The sequence below is a fragment of the Pleurodeles waltl genome, chromosome 1_1 (genome assembly GCF_031143425.1).
Source record: "Pleurodeles waltl isolate 20211129_DDA chromosome 1_1, aPleWal1.hap1.20221129, whole genome shotgun sequence".
Lineage (NCBI taxonomy): Eukaryota > Metazoa > Chordata > Amphibia > Caudata > Salamandridae > Pleurodeles > Pleurodeles waltl.
In genome coordinates this window covers 729,338,572-729,360,972 of record NC_090436.1, presented here as the reverse complement: position 1 = coordinate 729,360,972, position 22,401 = coordinate 729,338,572, and the positions used below count along the sequence as shown (strand labels likewise).

At 42.7% G+C, this 22,401-nt stretch overlaps 1 protein-coding gene across 1 annotated transcript in view; it reads right to left on the bottom strand.

Annotated features, from left to right (window-relative positions):
• Positions 1-22,401, bottom strand: part of SPTLC1 (serine palmitoyltransferase long chain base subunit 1) — a 324,879-nt gene that overhangs the window by 64,631 nt on the left and 237,847 nt on the right. Inside the window, exons 11-12 of the mRNA XM_069227382.1 lie at positions 22,104-22,200; positions 3,077-3,131 (exon numbers count right to left, since the gene is read on the bottom strand). Of these exons, the coding sequence (XP_069083483.1) occupies positions 3,077-3,131; positions 22,104-22,200 (152 nt within the window). The remainder of the gene's footprint in view (positions 1-3,076; positions 3,132-22,103; positions 22,201-22,401) is intronic.

Here is a 22,401-nt window from a genome sequence, read left to right as displayed (position 1 = left end):
CCTTTCTCTACATAGCAGGGAGCTGCACATCTAGTACCTCTAACCCCTCACCAGAACAAAAGCGAAGCAAGCGCTATCCTTGGTGGACGGGCCAGGAGGAGAAACAAAGCAAGTTTCTAGAGAAGTATTCAGGCCAATGGCATCTTCTAGTTCTTTATACCAGCTGTCCTCATCATACTAGGGAACAAAATAATCTCCTTCATCACAATTGTCCTTGTCTGAGTCAGTGCTGAAAAGATTGTGTATAGTCTGTGCCCTACCACGAAGTAGGAGAAAGGAAAATGAACCAGAAGGGGCGTCAGTCAGATGTGCTCCGGTTGTAGTAATGTGCTGTTGTCACAGGCCTTGGAATCACACTTAGACCCCAAACACCATAAACATACCTTGTGGGGGTCTATCACAGACATCTGTTGGTAACACTACCTAGACAGTTTGAACTCCATTGTCTTAGGTGGTATTTTCCCTTGCATAATGGTAAAATGTATGAAAAATAAAAAGGGTCTTGAAAAGACCAAGGAGTATCTCTGGATCCGCGTCTGAAGGCAACGAAAGGAACTGACAGTGCGCATGGGTGGTGCTTATATGTGCCTCCACTTGTCACTTCCGGAGCAGAACAATGATGTGAAGCAGCACAATACCACCTACTGGTGTGACGGAGTACTTTAAAATTTCCAGATCCAGTCTTAGACCCGGGGAATATCCATATCCACACGGTGAGGAATCTGCAGTTAGTAGTAACTATCCGAAAATAGGATTATGGTCATTATTAAAAAATAAAGACAGTTTCTGTGATGAGTGGCGGCGAAGTGATAAGAGCGAACAACGCACAGCCTTGTATTTTTAGGGGTAGAATGCTGTCAAAGAGAGGAATGTGTGTTAATGTGACCTGTGACAGAACAGTCATTGTTCAGTAAAGTCTTAAAAAACGTGCTGCCAGTGATGCAGGGCTGTGAGAACTGGTAAGATCAGATTGGTTTCATCCATTTTAAGACTTGTCTAGTGTGGTAAAGCAGCAACTGATTTTATTTTGAACAAATTGAGCCTTGGAAGACAATACCGTACATTTGAGGACTTTTTTTTTTTTTTTTTTTTTTAAAGACTAGAAACAGAAGTGGAGGTCAGAAAGGAATACCAGAATCTTTCCAGTTTATGAATTTCATTTTGTCCAATGAAGAGTGCATCAAAGTACCAACAATTATGGATTCAGACTAATTTTCTTGACAGAAGGTAACGTGTCAGTCTCAGTTGACATCACACACCGGCAGCGGTTAAACAATGCATTTGCCCCCAGAAAGAAGCATGTTTTTGGAAATATTGGACACAGTTTGTAATCAACCTAATTTGCTAATATGTTTGAACAATCTCTATATAGATGTACTAATGACACTATTTATAATTGATTTATAGATAATTTATATAAACCAAATATAGAGTTCCAATGCACAGCACAATTTAAAGGGCAAGTGCAGGCGCCTTACTACGATTTAGTAGTGGTAAAGTGCAGGGAGTCCAAAAGTAACCAAAAACAGGGTTCCAAAAAAAGGTAAAACATCTGGGATGATCCAGTAGAAAAGGCATATTTGCTAGTCCATGAAAAGGCATGTATAACAACCTGCCTCAGATACTACCTGAAAATCCTGTCCTTTCATCTAGGCAGAATGCCTCAGGATGACAACCTGAGGCTACAAACTACCTATAGGATCTAGATGCCCAAGCCAGCCTCACCTCCATGGATTGTTTTGCAGCATCCAAGATATTTTGAAGAAGTTCAATCAAGGATTTATTTTTTGTGGAAGATTAGGCAGTGCAAGCATTACCATCTTCCACATAGAGTATACTGCAAGTAAAAAAAACACAGTATGGTATGCACGAAGAGCTAAAATCACTGACATCACAACAACCTTGCAAGAACAACAGTTTGGCTGGTGGAGTTGTAGAGAATAACTTCTGAATTTAGTTGATAACACACAAACAACCACTACTGCACAAACCATCTGATGGCACAGATCTATGCTTGCATGAGGCATGTCTGGAGACTGCTTGGGTAAACAGCAACTTCACATGCATATCCAAGTAAAGCATGAGAAACTAATTCAAGTAAAACACTGCTTCAGATGCTGATTGACTTGCCACAATATCAGTTTACAGGCTAGCCTTATTGTGGCCAGCATGACTGGGAATGGCTAAGGTTTCTGCTTCTTTAATTACAGCCAAGAAAATGGTATGCACAACTGATGAGGGACTATCCATAACAGAGGATTGTCCATATTACCAAAACAACTGAATGCTTCTTAGGCAAAAACATATATTCCTTATTACCATTATCTTCGTAATTGGACTGGGTGCAGGGAACCAAGGGTATTGGAGTGTGCCCTAAACAGGTTTCGACACAAAGTGAGGGTTTGATGTCTTCGTACCATGTTTTTGTCTGGGATTTCATTCTCATAAGTGGTCTCCCGATCTCTTTTTGGAAGATTTTAAAGTGAGATTAGTCATCAGACGCTTTAACAGAGTTGAAAGCTCCAGGAACAGGGTGGGTATCAAAATAGTAATAAACGTTGAGCCAAAAGTTGAATACATTTTCGTACGTGTGTTGGGGCCGGTCAAAGCAACTAATGTCGCTCCAATTCAGAAAATATCTATACTGTCACACAGGCTCCCAAGGGAGAACCAGAGGGTGGAAGTTTATACATATAAAAACAATAAAAACAGCCAGCATAACAGTCTATGAAGCTTAGATATGCTCTTCAAAGTTCCAGAAGTGGGAAAACACGCCTGGTTTTTTGCTTATTTTAACTAAAACAATAGCATAGGTTTGAGTATGCCTATTTCCTTTGCCTAAAACTTTATGAAAAAGCAGATACATTATGACAGTAGGCTTACTTTGAGCATTCTCTGTAAATTGTGGCTATGGGCCATAAATATAGTGCACCAGTTTAGTGCTGGGTTTTATTGCTCAATATAGCACTCCAATCATACAAAATACTGTGAAATGGGCCAAACATGATCACCATGTTTCAATGAATTTCCCTACGATCAAGTTACGATATTTCACAAATACTATGACTATACTGACCCTTGTAAAGCCTTATGAATTCGCTTACATTTTTCTCTCAAAACCCGAAAAATCTCTAAAAGAAAAAGGAAAACAAATACTGGTTAATATTCTGCAACAGGTGAGCTGTACTATCAATGTAATACCGTCACTTAAAAATAAACGTAAAACATGTGAAACATTTACATTTCATGAAAGTAATATGAGGACACATTATAGACTGTACAAGATGAGCCCAAACATTTCATGCTACTTTTCTAACACGTATGTGGTGACAATAAAGACAGTGCCTCGAATTTATAAAAAGATAGCAGATAAACAAGCAATAATAAATACTATGACTACGGCTAAGACTTCTCTGTATGTTCTTTTTTAATGTAAACATAGAGAATGTCCTGCCTTGTTATTCTCCTGTTCATTGACACATTCCGGTTTACGAACCAAACTACTGCAAATGTAATCCATCATCCCCCAAACCATACACACTCACCATCATGTGTAAAAGGGCAAACGAACTTGAGTTCCAACCAAACCATAAGGAACAGAAAAAGTAGGGTAAAGTTTACAGGGTGTGACTCTAGTTTTTTGGGACTAATTAATGGACTTTGTAAAAGAAACAGCAGTGTATTGCCTCCGTGACAGTTGTGGTGTGGTGCGTGGATAAAAGGTGTCATCACAAGAAGATCAGTGAATCAGTCCAGGAGGATTTATAAAAAAATAGAAATGAAAATGAGAAATGAAAGGCATAGCCATGAGATGAGGCATTAGTGCCGACCTATATGGAATGAATGCCAGTGCACAGGAAGAAAAAGTTCAACAACACTATTCAATTAAAACCTTTGACAGGTCTCGTAAAAAATATGTTGAAAAAATGACATCACAAGTCAGTTAAACAGATCTTAAGTATTTATGTGGCTGCATATTTCTGTACTCCTTGTCCCAAGGCTCCTTCAGTTTACCAACTATAAAAAATCCAGATATTTTGCAGAAACAATGCTGCAACGTGCATTTTCAGCCATGGAGTGAGTTCAAGCATGCATTTTTTTTTTTTAACATATATATTCCCCAAGAATTACATACACAATTAAAGAAATTTTCATCACTGGCTGATTGCTAGATCTGCTGAAGGGAGCTATGAAGAAAGGTAGGTATATGTAATGAAAGCACCTAATGGCAAATAGTAGCAGGGGATAAACTATTCTGATCTCCAACTCCTATAAAGTGGAAAAAGTATATTAAGTTAAAATTATGGGGATGTGGTAGCAAGCACAGCTTTGAGGAAAGCTAAAAGACTATATATAACACATCCACTTTGAGTGAGAAATGCTGGTGTTGATGTGTTTCAAATGGCATGAGGCGTGCCAAACAGGACTACCAAGCATATCTTCATTAATAAGACAAGCTGCTGCTAGTCCTTAGACTAGTAGTGTGAACACAAGGAGATATGAGTCACACTGTAAAATTGTCCATCTTATATAGCGCACAGCTATATAGCAAAGGTGATGCAACAACAACTGGCACATCAATCCAACTAAATACAGGAGATACCTAAAGAGTGAAAATTTGCCTCTTCAGATTTTTCTGGAAGATTACATAATGCTTAATGAAATGAAGTTCTAAAGCAGGGATACTCAAAGTACGGCTCGCGGGCCTCATGCGGCCCCTCTGACCCTTTACATGCGGCCCCTGGTGCAACAGGAACACTGGGCAGCTGTTTGCTCGACTCCGCACTAACAAAAATATTAAATACACACACAATGATGTATTTCAAACTTAATTGGTGCTAAAGAAAGGAAGTAACTAGGGACTTCTGCACTTAACTTTAGAAACGCCTTCATTTTTAAAGACATCTTGCAGCATAAGTGTAAAACTAAGACAGTCTCTTCAAAATTAAGTGTATTTAGTTAACATGCAGAACCTTTTCGCATTAGTACAATTTGTTTTATCAGTGCATTGAGATGCATTCCTTTTAAAGTGATAGTTTTCAAACATAAATTTGGAAACATTAATTATTTCCCTTACCCTGAGAACACCATCAATAGTAAATTAAAGAGGCAAGTCACTTGGTATGTGCACTTTATGGGTGGCCTGGTTTCCTATCATAAATAAGGAAAATGTCACTTACCCAGTGTACATCTGTTCGTGGCATTAGTCGCTGCAGATTCACATGCTGTGCACATCCCGCCATCTGGTGTTGGGCTTGGAGTGTTACAAGTTGGTTTTCTTCAAAGAAGTCTTTTCGAGTCACGAGACCGAGGGACTCCTCCCATTTCGACTCCATTGCGCATGGGCGTCGACTCCATCTTAGATCGTTTTCCCCGCAGAGGGTGAGGTAGGAGTTGTGTATGCTAGTAATAGTGCCCATGCAACGGAGTGAATGCGTATGTACATAATAAAGTTTCAAGTAATCTATTTACAAATGTACAAATGTTTAAGATCTACTTCTAAACGGCTACAGGCTCCCGGGGAGGCGGGTGGGCGCATGTGAATCTGCAGCGACTAATGCCACGAACAGATGTTCACTGGGTAAGTGACATTTTCCGTTCGATGGCATGTGTAGCTGCAGATACACATGCTGTGCATAGACTAGTAAGCAGTTATCTCCCCAAAAGCGGTGGTTCAGCCTGTAGGAGTTGAAGTAGTTTGGAATAATGTTCTTAGTACAGCTTGACCTACTGTTGCTTGTTGTGCAGTTAGCACGTCTACACAGTAGTGCTTGGTAAATGTATGAGGCGTAGACCATGTTGCTGCCTTACATATTTCGTTCAATGGAATATTTCCTAGAAAGGCCATGGTAGCACTTTTCTTTCTGGTTGAGTGTGCCTTTGGTGTAATAGGCAGTTCTCTTTTAGCTTTAAGATAGCAGGTTTGAATGCACCTAACTATCCATCTAGCAATGCCTTGTTTTGAAATTGGATTTCCTCTGTATGAGGTTTTTGAAAGGCAATAAATAGTTGTTTTGTCTTTCGAATTAGTTTTGTTCTGTCAATGTAGTACATTAGTGCTCTCTTGATGTCTAATGTATGTAGTGCTCTTTCAGCTACAGAATCTGGCTGTGGGAAGAACACTGGTAATTCTACCGTTTGATTCAAGTGGAACGGTGAGATTACGTTTGGTAAAAATTTGGGATTTGTTCGTAGAACAACTTTATTTTTGTGTATTTGAATAAATGGTTCTTGAATGGTAAACGCTTGAATTTCACTCACTCTTCTTAGAGATGTGATGGCAATTAAAAATGCAACTTTCCACGTTAAGTATTGCATTTCACAAGAGTGCATGGGCTCAAAAGGTGGGCCCATGAGTAGTGTTAAGACAATGTTGAGGTTCCATGAAGGAACTGGTGGCGTTCTTGGTATAGGCCTTCCATAAACGCTTTTATGACTGGTATCCTAAATAATGAAGTTGAGTGCGTAATTTGCAGGTAAGCTGAAATTGCAGCAAGATGTATTTTTATGGAAGAGAAAGCTAGTTTTGCTTTTTGCAGATGTAGTAAGTATCCTACTATATCTTTTGTAGATGCGTGTAAGGGTTGAATTTGATTATTATGGCAGTAATAGACAAATCTTTTCCATTTATTTGCATAGCAGTGTCTAGTGGTAGGCTTTCTAGCCTGTTTTAGGACCTCCATACATTCTTGTGTGAGGTGTAAGTGTCCGAATTCTAGGATTTCAGGAGCCAAATTGCTAGATTCAGCGATGCTGGATTTGGATGCCTGATCTGTTGTTTGTGTTGTGTTAACAGATCTGGTCTGTTTGGTAGTTTGACATGAGGTACTACTGACAGGTCTAGTAGTGTGGTGTACCAAGGTTGCCTTGCCCATGTTGGTGCTATTAGTATGAGTTTGAGTTTGTTTTGACTCAACTTGTTTACTAGATATGGAAGGAGTGGGAGAGGGGGGGAAAAGCGTAAGCAAATATCCCTGACCAGTTCATCCATAGCGCATTGCCCGGAGACTGATGTTGTGGGTACCTGGATGCGAAGTTTTGGCATTTTGAGTTTTCCTTCGTTGCAAATAGATCTATTTGTGGTGTTCCCCAAATTTGGAAGTAAGTGTTCAGTATTTGGGGGTGAATCTCCCATTCGTGGATCTGTTGGTGATCCTGTGAGAGATTGTCTGCTAACTGATTCTGAATTCCTGGAATAAATTGTGCTATTAGGCGAATGTGGTTGTGAATCACCCAATGCCATATTTTCTGTGTTAGGAGACACAACTGTGTTGAGTGTGTCCCTCCTTGTTTGTTTAGGTAGTACATTGTTGTCATGTTGTCTGTTTTGACAAGAATGTATTTGTGGGTTATCATGGGTTGAAATGCTTTCAGCGCTAGAAATACCGCTAACAGTTCTAGGTGATTTATGTGTAACTGTTTTTGCTGCATGTTCCATTGTCCTTGGATGCTGTGTTGATTGAGGTGTGCTCCCCACCCTGTCATGGAAGCATCTGTTGTTATCACGTATTGTGGCACTGGGTCTTTGAAAGGCCGCCCTTGGTTTAAATTTATACTGTTCCACCATTGAAGCGAGATGCATGTTTGGCGGTCTATCAACACCAGATCTAGAAGCTGACCCTGTGCTTGTGACCATTGTGATGCTAGGCACTGTTGTAAGGGCCGCATGTGTAACCTTGCATTTGGGACAATGGCTATGCATGAGGACATCATGCCTAGTAGTTTCAGTATTATTTTGACTTGTACTTTTTGTTTTGGATACAAGGTTTGTATTACATTGTGAAATGCTTGTACTCTTTGTGGACTTGGAGTAGCAATCCCTTTTGCTGTGTTGATTGTTGCTCCCAAGTATTGCTGTGTTTGGCACGGCTGCAGGTGTGACTTTGCGTAGTTGATTGAGAAATCTAGTTTGTGTAGGGTTTCTATGACGTATTTTGTGTGTTGTGAACACCGTTTTAGCGTATTGGTTTTGATTAACCAATCGTCTAGGTATGGGAACACATGTATTTGCTGCCTTCTGATATGTGCAGCTACTACTGCCAGGCATTTTGTAAAAACCCTTGGCGCAGTTGTTATTCCGAATGGCAACACTTTGAATTGGTAATGTATCCCTTGGAATACAAACCTTAGGTACTTTCTGTGTGAAGGATGTATTGGTATATGGAAATATGCATCCTTTGGGTCTAGTGTTGTCATGTAGTCTTGTTGTTTGAGGAGTGGGATTACGTCTTGTAGAGTAACCATGTGAAAATGGTCTGATTTGATGTAGGTATTTAATGTTCTGAGATCTAGTATCGGTCTCAGGCTCTTGTCCTTTTTGGGTATCAGGAAGTACAGTGAGTAAACTCCTGTGTTTAATTGATCTTTTGGTACTAATTCTATTGCTTCTTTCTGTAGCAATGCCTGAACTTCTACTCCTAGAAGATCTATATGTTGTTTTGACATTGTGTGTTTTCGGTGGGACGTTGAGGGAATTTGAGAAATTCTATGCAATAACCATGCTGGATAATTGCTAAGACCCAAGTGTCTGTTGTTATTTCCTCCCAATGTGTGTAAAACTTGTTTAGTCTCCCCCCCACAGGTGTTATGTGTTGGGGATTTGTGATCTTGAAGTCACTGTTTGTTTTGAGGAGTTTTGGGACTTTGGAATTTTCCTCTGTTTCTTTGAAACTGTCCTCCTCTATATTGTCCCCGAAAACCTCCCCGCTGATACTGGCTTTGGTAAGTGGGCTTTGTTTGTGAGGTTGTGGCTTCTGTGGTTTGCCCTCGAAACCCCCCTCGAAATTGTGTTTTCCGAAATGTGCCTCTGCTCTGCAGGGAGTAGAGGGCGCCCATGGCTTTGGCCGTGTCAGTGTCTTTTTTTAAGTTTTTCAATTGCAGTGTCCACTTCCGGCCCAAACAACCGCTGTCCGTTGAATGGCATATTCAGCACAGCTTGCTGTATCTCTGGTTTAAATCCTGATGTACGCAGCCATGCATGCCTCCTTATCGTTACAGCTGTGTTGACAGTTCTAGCAGCTGTGTCTGCAGCATCCATTGCTGATCGAATTTGATTATTGGAGATATTTTGTCCCTCTTCGACCACTTGCTGCGCTCTTTTTTGAAACTCCTTTGGCAAGTGTTCAATAAGGTGTTGCATCTCGTCCCAATGGGCTCTATCATATCTGGCTAGCAAAGCTTGCGAATTTGCAATACGCCACTGGTTTTCTGCCTGTGCCGCCACCCTTTTGCCTGCCGCGTCAAATTTTCTACTCTTTATCTGGAGGTGGCGCGTCTCCTGAGGAATGAGAGTTGGCTCTTTTGCGCGCTGCTCCAACTACAACAGAGTCTGGTGATAGCTGTTGTGTGATGTACACTGGGTCTGTTGGTGGCGGTTTAGATTTTTTATCTACTCTTGGAGTAATGGCTCTCCCTTTGACAGGCTCTTCAAACACCTGTTTGGAGTGTTTTAGCATTCCGGGCAACATTGGCAGACTTTGATATTGACTGTGCGTAGACGACAGTGTATTAAAAAGGAAGTCATCTTCAATGGGTTCTGAGTGAAGGCTGACATTGTGAAATGCTGCTGCCCTTGATACCACTTGAATGTAGCCTGTACTATCCTCAGGTGGCGAGGGTCTTGCTGGATAGCACTGAGGACTATTGTCTGACACTGGTGCGTCGTAAAGGTCCCATGCGTCAGGGTCATCTTCACTCATCCCAGTATGTGTTGGGGATTGCATCATTGGTGGAGTGGCTACCGGTGATAGTTGTGGCGAGTGATGTGGGGATGGTGGTGGTGTTATTTGTTTAGCCACTTTTGCTTGTGGCTGTTTGTCTTTGTCCTGGTCCTTGTTTTGGAAGGCAAGTTTTTGTTTCATTCTGATTGGGGGAAGAGTGCTGATCTTCCCTGTATCTTTTTGAATAAAGAGCCACCTTTGCGTGTGATCTGGCTCTATTGTTTGTAATTCCTCTTCAAATCTGTGTGTCTTCATTTGAGAGGACAGTCCTTGTTCCTCTGAATAGGAACTAATTTTCGGTTCGGATTCCGGATGTTTCGGCACCGAAACCTTTTCTGCTGCTTTTTTCGGCTCCGACAAAATCTTTTCTCTTTTCGGCGTCGTGCCCTCTCGGTGCCGACCAACTTCGGTGCCGCTGTCTCGGTGCCGAATCTTTTCGGAGCCACTCTCTCGGGCCCGAGATTGCTGCGTGCCTGTATCTCGACCGGAGTCGGATGACTTCGACACCAGCTCGCCCTTTTTCGGTGCCGATGGACGGTCACCTACTTTTCGGGTTAAGCCATGGCCTGTTGGCGGTGGCGTCCCCTGGGCTTTGGCAGTCTTTTCGTGAGTTTTTTGTTTCGACGTCTTACTCACGGTTTTCGGCGTTTCTTCGGGATCGACCTCCTCCGAGTCCGAATCCTGGATGGAGAATGTTTCTTCTTCCTCCTCCTCCTCGAAACACCCTTGTCCTGTCGGCGCTGACGCCATTTGCAGTCTTCTTGCTCTTCGGTCCCTGAGTGTCTTCCTCGACCGAAACGCTCGACAGGCCTCACACGTATCCTCCCTGTGTTCCGGTGACAAACACAAGTTACAGACCAGGTGTTGATCTGTATATGGATACTTGCTATGGCATTTTGGACAGAAGCAGAATGGGGTCCGTTCCATCAGCCTTGAAGAGACACGTGGCCGGGCCGACCAGGCCCCGACGGGAATCGAAAAACCCCGAAGGGCCACCGGAGCTCTTCTCAATTCGGTGTCGATCTGTTGTAACTAACCCGATACCGAACGCAAACAATACCGACGATTTTTCCGAGATTCTAACTAACTTTCCGACCCGAAACACGGAGCGAAAAGGAACACGTCCGAACCTGATGGTGGAAAAAAATACAATCTAAGATGGAGTCGACGCCCATGCGCAATGGAGTCTAAATGGGAGGAGTCCCTCGGTCTCGTGACTCGAAAAGACTTCTTCGAAGAAAAACAACTTGTAACACTCCGAGCCCAACACCAGATGGCGGGATGTGCACAGCATGTGTATCTGCAGCTACACATGCCATCGAACACAACATTATAGTTTATTAAATCAAACAGAGAAGCAGGTTTTGTGCAGCGCACACCATGAATCATGTATTTCGAGGTCATCTTAAATGTGATAATGCAGAAAAAGGAGGGAAAGTGACACTAAACAATTGCCTAGGATCACACAATTTGGAAAAGTGGGTAAGCAGGGATTAATTCCAGGTTTTCTGGTTTCCCATTGTTTATTTCAGCCACTAGATGTATATCCTTTGCTTCCCCTACACCTACCTTGCCACCAATCCACCTAGTCACCCCACCCGACCGCCACGGCCCTGGCATCAATGCAGCCCCCAGGCACGTCACAGACCAAACTTTTTGGCCCCTGGGAAAATGTTTGCGAGTACCCATGCTCTACAGGAAGCTTGTTCCATGAAAAGATAGTCTGCCTATCTGTGTCATCTGGACAGGAAGACTCAGTATTATGACTAGTGAAGAGAAGCTAAGATGAGGAGTGTAGGGGTTTAAATCTGTAGTCTAGAAAAGGACCCTTCAAACTTGACATGATGCTACTAGGCACTTGGCTTTAAACAGGGCGCTCTGCAACTGTGAGTCAAGGCAAAGTGGCCAACTGATTATTCACATGCTCTGTATTCTGAGATGCTGGACGATTAGGAGTCAGCAGATATTTAGGGAGGCCAAGGTACACAGCATGTTCAAAATTCAACCAAGAGAATACAACTTCTTGAACAACAAGACATTTGCTGTAAAGTTCAGGAAAGGCGGAATCTTTCTCAACATCTACATCAGTAAAAAGCATTTCAAATGCAGTTTAATAATTGATAGGACACATAAAGGGAAGTAAAAAAAAAAAAAAAAGTGTCACTTAACTGTAAGCTGACTAAAGAGATACCTGAAGGAGGCCTAGTTAGTCAGGACACCATCCAAATATGGCTGTCAACACAAGAAATTCCACTTATCAAAGCTTAGTTTCAATGTGCTGCCAGACATCTCATTGGCTACACTCAGGGTAGAACTCAAAAGTAGCACGAGATGTGGTACAGTTACTCCACATTCTTTAACCAGAGACAAGAGCCGTGCAGTATAGCCACTGAAGAAAGCAAGGCTCAGACATGACCCCTGAGGAAGTCTACCACAAATCCAAATATTAAGAATACACTTTGAAGTGTAGCTCATATTTGTTGCCCTCCAGTGAGAGACGACAGAACATACGCTCTCATGCCTAGGGGGCGTGTGAGATGAGCCGCTACTGGAATATTACCTGTAGCTGTGCCCCCACTTCAACAGACGAACTGCCTCCCACATAATGTCTACAATGTCTCACCATCCTGTTTTGAATATGACAGACAGAAAATGGTACTGTATGACATAATCTGGGCATGGCTCCCCGAAATGGAAGGGAGAAACGTCTCTAGAGATGGATTGTGAGAGGGTAGGGGTATTTCTGAATTTGTGGCATTTCAAGGAGGTACAGGGTGACATCCACCAGCACAGATCCAGATGCACAGAGTCAAAAACCCATACCTCCACCTAGGGGCTTCTTAGGCTGAAAGCTAATGCCTCCTCAGTCACCACTTGAGGGCCTTCATCCACCATATGTTGTGAGGCACTAACAGAACACACAAGGCCATGATGCCTAGCAGGTATTTAAGACCTGCAGGACTGGGATCGAAGCTTAAGGCAAGCACATGAGAATAATCATTCAAATATCCGTGATCCTCTAAGGTTGGAAGGCCATGGCATGCGATATTTCGAGCAACACCCCAATAAAAGTCAAACTGTGCGGGAGAGGCTTATTTTTGGGCATGGATGGAAATGCCGAGGTCATGCAATAGAGTCTTCTGCTGGAGACATTTCATGACCAGCACCCAAGACTCTACAGTCACTAGTAAGCCATCCAAGTACAAACTTACATGGATTCGCAACCGTCGCAGAGAAGCTGCAATGAATGCCATCAGCTTTGCAAAGATACATGGGGCTGTCATCAGTCTGGATGGTAGGATTACAAACTAACAGTGCTGGAGATTCTGTCATGAACATCAAATTGGGCCTGTAGCAGGAAGACTATGAAGATAATAGGTGTTCTGAATTTCCATCAGCATTAAAGCACTCACTAAAGGTCATGGTCAACAAGACCTGGCGTGGGAACAGAATCTTGAACTTGCCCTGCCAGATATACCGCTCAGAAGGCAGAGATCAGGATAGGGCTTGAGCCTTCTTCATTGCTAGTGATCCTACCTCCCAGAGGTACCACCTTTATGACCTCCTTGTCCAGCAAGGCAAGGTCTTCTGACTCTAGGATCTAGTCTCGACCTGGACTTATTGCTCTTAAAGAATGGTGATGATGTGGAGGTGAGGCATTAAGAGAAGCGCACAGCCCGGGTGGAATAGCTGGAAGGTCCAGCAGTCTGTTGTGTTCACCTCCCGAGCAGTGAAAAAAATATGGGAGACCCTCTTTTGCCACAGGAAGATGTAATAAGTGGGAGGAGTCAGAGGGCTTTGGAAGCAGTAAGGTCCGGAGAGGAGAATGGACACTAGAACTGCTGCTATCCTTGGATCCACCCCTTCCTTGAAAGTACAGGCTGAGATGGATGCCCTGGTTAAGGCCGAGGAGGCCTAGAATAAATAAAGAACGTCTGAAATTGTTAGTGGAAGTGCGTGCTGGGGAGGCTAGGCCCAGGGCATGTACCAGAGTCTTGTTTTAAAACATTCCAAGGAGAAGTAAGACTTCTCTGCAAAGAGCCACTCATCATTACAGGCATATCTAGGAGTAGCGCCTCAACATCTTCAGAAAATCCAGAAAAGTATAACCAAGCATGTCAAAGAAGAGTGACAGTCATAGACCGAGAAGCAATAGCTGGTAAGTCAAGGCAATGTTTTAGGATCTGTATTGATGCATCCAGTACACCACTCTCCATGTCACAAAACAGATTTTTGATATGGTCTGCCAAGGTGATATTTAAATTCCAAAAAAGTCTACGAGACATTCACCTATCGACCTAAAAGGCAGTGGGCATTAGCACTGCATATGCCCAAACTAAGTAGCAGCAATTTTGCAGCCCAATGTGTTGAGTTTCGGGAATTCCTCATACAGGGCTGCTAGTAGGCAAATATTGGGATCTGCTTGGAGAAACATTTGAACAACTAGAGTTTCTGGCAACAGATGAAAGTATAGGAAGTGAGGGTTACCTAGTGCAGGTCTTTAGCGTCGGGCAATCTGTACATGGACTGCTGAGCTGAAAAGGTTTCTCTCCACACAGCCATGATGGGATACAGTTGGTCTTCAAGCAAGGGTTCACAAGCGCTATGAAGATATTCTATAGGACTTCCACAGAGGGCAGGGTCAACCCTAAGGATTCATCAGCCTTCTGAATGTTCAAAAGGAAGACACCTACTGCAAAACAGGGAGGGAGGGGTACAGGATGTCCCCTTCCGGTGAAATATCCAAGCCACAGACATTTTGCAAGTCAAGATGCAGTGACAGGAAGTAGCCTGCTTCTGAGTTGCCAAATTCCTTGCTACCTAGACCTCATCCATAGACAAGACTCCTGAATCTGAACCAATTGTGTTCTTCAAAACAAGCAAACATCTCAGCCCTCAGGAGGTGTTCACAACAGGGGAGGTTGTTGATATTACCCTTAACGTTGTTTCACAACATGGATAATTTCTTCAGCATCTTTGGCACAGAAGTCTGGTCAGTGGGTGCTGTTATAAGTGCTGAACAAGGATCTCAACGAACAGTGGTTGGCATCTGTCAGATTTCGAATTCTGTTTTAGGTGCCAGGGCAAGAACCCATGGAGAAGTTGCAATGGGATCACTGGAGTTGCCACGCCCAGGGGAGCAGTTTTCACCTTGGTGAATGGCCCATAGGGCGGCAAAGTCATCCTGAAGATATTCAGTACCGCTAGCTGGAAGACCTCAAGCTGGAGTCAGCAGATAGACCCAGAAACACCATTCTCATGTTTTTCGGTGCAGAGGTCTTGCCAGACAATAAGGAAAGTCTAGTTTTGAGGCTCTGAACAGTCCATATGCAGAAATTATGAAGGCGAATATTGCAACATCTGTACAGGTAAAGCAAAACTACCTACCAATCTGGTCCACTCTCTACCTCGAGGACTGGTTAGTTGGCCATAATCTAATTCACATCACTGAAATCTTATCTTCCCCAGAAGGTTGCAGGTGACTAAGCACCAGCACCCAGAAAACCAGGCAGACTAATAAGAACCAAGGAACTCACAGAATTGAGATAAAACATGAGTTGAGAGGGATAGATCAGATCAAAAAAACTCAGTCCCAAATAACTACAATGCTCAAGTAACAAAGTGGTTTAGCCATAGTGCAATAAAGATCGAACCACTATAGTATTTGTTAAACATAAATAATTGCAAGAAACATGGCATCTACTTACTCCAGAATGCAGCTTACCTGAGAAATGTGCTTTGCTGCCATGCATTTAAAAGGAAGATAGCACAAGTAGGCCCCGCATTGGGGTAAACCTTTGTGCGGACTCAAAACTTTGCAGCCCAAGCAGCACTGTTCCAAAAAACACAATCTCCCCGTCAGACTCACTAATCCAAGAAGTTACTCAACAATGGAAGCTCGAAGGACAAGTTGTCAATCCCTCTCGTGTTATCTATGAAGACACCATGAGCCTCGTAGCCAAGGGAAGGCAGGAGTATGTTACTTACCTTTAGTGATGCTCTTGCTGGTGGATATTCTACCAAAATGTAGAATACTCCCCAGATAGAGTTTCCACCAGAATGAGCGTTAGCAAAGGTAAGTAACTTGTTCTTTTGATGGATACTTTCATCCGCAGATCCCTCACTTTAGAATAAATACCAAAGCAGCACCTTGTCAGACTTGGTTTTCTAGGAAGCAATGCAACATAAACGTGTTAACGGACACCCATTTTGCAGTGTGCTGAATGCCTGCATGCCAATGTACTAGCAACAGCTTTGACCCAGGTAGAATGGGCTCAGAGCTTTATTAGACTGCTTCATGGCCAGTGCATTCAGAGGTTCAATACAAGCTGAAGGCTTATGTCCTTATTCGGAACTAGCAAATATTAAGAGTAACAACCCTCTCCTCTATAAGAGCCTCGAACCCTCTTCATAACGTCTTTGGAAAGCAATACTTGCACCTATTCTAAAAGAATGGAGAAGTGCTCCTCAGAGTTGTTTGGATGGGGGGGGGGAACCAGGCAGAACAAAAAGAAAGGCTATGGGATAGCCATGCTGAAAGGTTTATACGACTGATCTGTCAGACATGATGGATCTCCACTCCAGGAAGAAATACTGAATCCCCTCTACCCAATGGGATGGGTGTGCACCACTAAGGGTAAACTAAAGCAGCTTAGTGTCTGTTGGCAAAGGGGAAGGCAACTGGAAGGACTAATGCGCCTATTGACCTGCATGTTGCCTGCGTGAACCACAACCTCGGCTTCAAAAGAAATGCTGTGACTGCGGCAGAGGTTGGGTTGACTGTGGTGTCTGGACACCAACCCCCTAGAGTAGCCTCTAAATTCTGAACTTATAAGGGAACTGCTTGGCAGGGGTCAAAAGACTCAGGAAGTGCACCATGGCTCAACTGTTCTTAACATGCCCCAGGGCAGAATCCAAAAAACCGAAGTCATTGAAGGGCATATTCATGATAGACTTGTGCATAGCCAGAAAATCCTGTGGAATTCATCCATGTGTGGTGGCGGAAAATAAAAGGTGGAGTAAACCGCCCTTCTCAGGCAATCAGTAGTTGCTAGGCCAGCATAAATCACGAATTTGGCTATGCCTTTACGTTCATTAATTGTTTGAGCCAGGGAGGCCAAAAGGTCTTCCAGGGCCTCCTGCAAGATCCTGCTGGCCATATCCCAGAAGCATGCCTGTAGAGACTCAACTGACTGCACTGATCAATTTCAATGCCAGGGTAGTTAAAGAGAATATTTTCTTTCCAAATGGCTCAATCCTCTCGGATTTTCTATCTAGGGAAGTCACAAGGAATTAATTTGGCTCGCCGTGCTGGCTGAAACCAGAAACACCAGGCTCTATGGGGTAGTGAAAATCAGAAGCGCCAGATGCCAATCTGTGACCCAAAGCACACCTGCTTATTCAAAAGGTAGGCAAGAATAGGACTCTGACCAAGTGTCATCTGGATATCAGTGAGTATCCTGTTAAAGTGAAGCAAGGGCTCAGACATGCCTGACTCAGGTTGCAAAATTTCAGGAAGGAGGTTAGTCTTGGTCTCGACGCAAGTCTGTTGCAATGCCAAGACATCAGCTGTCTATCAGACCACCACTGCAAATCATGTACTCACTTCTATTTGTGGGTGTGATAAAGTGCCTCTTTCGGAGTATTCACCCTCATTTTTTGTGGACTGATTTTGCTGGTTTCTTTGACTCTGTGCACTAGCACACTGTTACTTAGAGCTCTGACCTTTAAAACATGTAGAAATTGGCTTATTCAACGGTCCTATATGTCCCATCATACATCTATATAACGGAAAGTTAAATGTCACCTATGGACTACAGCACTACTGTGCCATCCTCTAGTGTAACAAGGCTAACGTGACTAACCCTACTGCTGCATGACCAGCCCCGCTACTGCAGTTTTAAACCTGCAATCTGAACTGTCAAATGTCCCTTTTGACAGGAGAAAACCACCCTCTTAAATAATAAGTCACGATGCATGGTATTTGAAAGTAGGATACTTGGAAATTTAAAGTTGTACTTACAATGATTAGCACCGAAAAACTATTTTCACTAAAGGAACCCTGGCTGGCCCATAGAGAAACACTGGAAAGCATTATTAAATGTATATCTGTGATCTCAGACTACAGAAAACTAAAAAAAAAATATATATATTTAGTGATTACTTCCGAGATTTATTTACAGCCCAACCTAATGGTGAAGTTGGACATTACATAAATATCAGGGAAAAGGGACTTTTATAATGTTACCTTTTCCCTGACTAAAGCTCGTGGAAGCTAATTTGCATTAGCTCTTGAACAGTCACCCAGATGGTTAATCACCCTGATAAGGTGTGAAAACAGCTTTTAGAGTAGAGGCAATGACTTGGGTGTGAGGAGAGGATTTTGTTCCCCTGCCAGGAAGAGCAATTGGGCTGTGCCCAAGCATTTCATTTGCTTCAAAGGGGCTTCCCATGTCGCAAGCAAATGAGAGATGACACCTGGGGGGAAAGCTGCCCCCAGAAATGACCATAAGTGACCATAGGGGAGAGGCTGCTCATCATCATCAGGACCATACCATACAGGGTTTACACAAGGGGAGAAGGTTTTCTCAATCTGTGATTTAGTGAGTGAGGGGCATTGTGGGACTCTCTGCATTAGGGCACAAATGAATTGCTGCAAAAGTGGGTAGGGTTATCTCTGGATATGTTTACCCTCATGGTTAGGGAGTGGTCAGGAGTCACCCCCCACCCATAAGCTAGTGCCAGTGTTTGAAACCTGTGAGAAGACCCGAGGGCTGGTCCTGCTCCCACTTTCACCCATGACAAAGAAGTGGACTCCAAGGGTGAGTTGGCTGACCTCGTGAATGGATATAGGAACACAACAATCTGCTAGAGGCCTTTTTCCTTAAGTGCTTCACTGGAGGACCTCAAACTACAAAAACGTGACTAACTTGGAATGTAAAACTCTCGACCCACTGGGGGCACCAAAAGTATCCCAAAGATGAGAGGATTCACAGAATTCAAGTTTTTCCCCTCAGAGCATTTCATACCCAAAAAATTGCTTCTCTGGGACTTCACCTAACGACTATCTGACGCCATGGAAATATCCTCAGACACATCTAGATGGCTTGACCCGCTGAAGGATTTGGACTTCCAGAAGAAAGACCCAAGGTAAACCCTCCAGGCGGGCTGAACCTGGTTGGTGTATCCAACTCACTCCATCGTGGTCAGACTGAAATCATGCCTCGTACCCGGTCTATAGCAACCATTTACTGCAATAGACACTTTGCACTTTTTGGGGCTTCTGTTTTACTTAAATCTTTAAAAATCCAGATCTCCAGTTCACCATATTGCATTTTTGCCATTTTGCTCAATAAATTATTGTTCATTTTAATAAACTGGAGTGAGATTTTTTTTGTGTTGTGTTTACTTTAACTGTTTTAAGGTTGCTAAATGCTTAACCCATTTTCTATCAGTTCCTGTCTGTTCTGTGCCATAGCTACCAAAAGCCGAGCTCAGCTTTAAATTACTGAAACCTTCAACAGGACTTAACAAGTTAGTGTCTTTATTACGTGTGGTGGACCATAAATGACCTCAGCCACTAGACCACTTCCTCACAGAGGGGCCAAGTTGCAAGTCCAACCCTGTAACTTGGAAGGTATCAATACCACTGACCTCTTGTAATGCCATGTAAAAATTACCATTGTCATAATTCTGGAAGAGATCACCAACCACCTCCCTATCATCATCTCCCCTGGTGGTTACGCTGTTAACAGTCAAAGACCCAAAAAATAAAATAAAAAAATAGACTCTGTACCAATGCATCTTATCTGGGCGGCAGCAAAGCCAGGCTGTATGACAGGTTGTGCATTAGTAATTTCATACTGCGACACTGGTTGAGATCGATCTGAAGTCCATTTGGGTGTCCGGTACTAGACTCAGCACCAAATCCTCTTCTGGCGGCATTGATACAGACATGAACAAGAAGCTTGGCCTGGTGCAGGTCCTGGAACCAGAGTAGACGTGGGGACCAGAGTCGATATGAGACCCAGAAGAGTTCCTAAAGGGTAGGAGCGCATTAGGGACAGACCTGCTGGTGAGAACCAGACTGGATTCCCTGTGGTCCCTGGAGGCCAGAAGGAGTGACAGAGGGAGCCGCTAAACAAAAAACAATCAGAGCATGGCCTCTTTAAACACCTCCATCTGCTGCGCCATCGCCAACCGTCCAGGAAACTCACAGTGCTCCAGAACCATTTGAGGAATCTAATCTGTGACCCGGGAATCAAAGGGACACCAACTGACATCATGACATCCTCTTCATTGATAGAGCTAAGGAATGTATTGGTGTTCCTCTTCGCTTTTTTATGTTTTTGCCTAGACTTAGATTTAGGCTTACCGAGACTTCAACCTCAAGGCTGACCTCTCACAAAAATGCCAGAGAACAAGAAAGCATCCAAGTCTGCAACCTGGAGCGTCATCTGCACAATTGTTTTTATGACTTATGTTCAGCAACTTACAGCTTTGCTTTTGGATCCTGGGTCAACTTAGGTGTAAATGAGGGCACAGTTAGGGCACAACTTTGAGCCATATCCCAAACCCAACCATCAGAGACACTTTGTGCTGGTCTGTGACTGAAACCTGTTTTTTTTTTTACAGTAAGCATGTGGTTTGAATCCTGTAGTTTTAGGACAGGACATTGTTCCCTACCACAATGGATTTTACTGTGGTCATTTGTAGGCCAACAAATCTGGAAGCAGATCTCTGGATACACATCAGAAGGAGCTGAAAGAAAGGAAATTACATCAGCGTACAAGGGTGGTAGTTTTATGCAACTCCACTCAGTCACTTCTGGGGCAGTACAGAGCCAGAACGTTGCCACATGGCACCACTTAACAGTGTGCCGGATCAATGCTTGAAAAACTTTCTAGGACCATGCAGGGATAGGTACATGATATACTTTCTATGTACTCATATAGGTTTGGTATGCCTACACCCAAAAGGCCCTGGAGAAGGTCAATGGCATATTCCTATGTAAGGAAGCATCTTTTGAGAAAGATTTGTAAAAGAAAATTAAAAATTACTATCTTTTGCAAAATACCTGAATCAGCGAGTCACAAGGCAAGAAACCTGCCACTCAAAGACTGATTTCCTGCAGTGTCATGAATCAGAAACATTATGGTTATGCTACACTTTCTTCTGGTCCTGAGGCAGATATTAATCATCAAGATTTTGAAGCTAAGAGCATGTTTTTCAAGAGGCCTTGTTATAACAATAATGTTTATATATAATCAATTTTAGAAATTGACAAACCAAATACTATTGAAAAACTAAACAGCTGTCCATACAGCAGGATTGTACATGATAATTAATGTCCAGCATTAGCACTGGACGGTGTGTGAGATGTTGGAAATAAAAAACATGTGTTTTGCTTTAGTTATTAAGCACAAGGTGGCTTTGATAAACTGATCAAATTTGCACTGGTGTTAGCTTAGATCATGGTCACAAGAAAGACGAGCATTGTCAAAACCAATTGGTCTGGGTTTAACATACTAAAAAATGCAGTATTGGCTTATGAGAGCTAGTAAAAATAGACAGAGAGGGCTGCAGCTATAAAGTAGTTCCACATGTACTTCAACGCACACATGAATGTGGAGCCAAAAGTATATATAAAAATGTCTCACAGAATTAGGAGAGGCACGTATACTTCACTTCACTGATCCAAGACATGAAAGACAGCCAATGGCTGAAAGAGGCTTTTTGAAGAAAGTCAGTTGTCGAAAAAGGGTAGTCTTAACACCCACTCTATGTTCATTGCAAGCAGCAGGTTGTTTTGACAGCTGTGATGTCAAACACAGGTCTAAAAATGAGACTGAGAGGTAAGTATGTCAGCAGTATTACATTTTATAGTCCAAGAGGCTCTCTCCTGCTCGAAAAATGGAAAGCACAAAAGAGGAATGAGAAGAGGGGAAGTTTCAAATTATCCTTGTTTTTTTAATGTCTTTTCTTAATAAACATTTTAAAGTGACATTTGTGAAGGGTTTCACTTTAAGAACCATATAAAGCTTATAGTTTATGTTTCTAGCCACTTATACATATAATAATAATATGCAGAACAAAAACACAATCAAAAGTTATGATCCATTAGAATACACTTTTAGTTTACCAAGGAGAATTAACAGTTGGTATTTTCACCACAAAGAAAAACACGTTTCACTGTAATTAAAACCTGCAGTCACATGAAATGCTACATCAAAATGGGGCTGTGGAAACTCTGCAGAATGAAACAGTGCACATGAAATTTATTGTGTAGTATATCTTGCACGCAAACATTGAATCATTTGCCACCCTTACAGTGAAATGCCATAGGACACTATCCTTAGCACTTGGATTAAGCAGTAAACTTACCAGGATCGTCTTCCATTACGTTGAGGGCCTCAATGGCAGCGGAAGCCAATAAAGGAGGCAAGGAGGCAGAAAAGCAGTAACCTTGCCCTGACAGGCGCTGATAAAAAAAGAAAAGAAAAAAACAAACAAAAAAAAAAAAAACACACACCTTAAAAATGTACAATTTTCTTTAAGTCCTTGTTTGACAATTAACAAGCTTTCAAGTGTAAAACAAAATATTTCCTAAGCAAAAGTAGAAAAGGATAGCTTTCTGATAACTTTGCAGTGCATTACTACTCTCAGACTATAAAGCAACTCA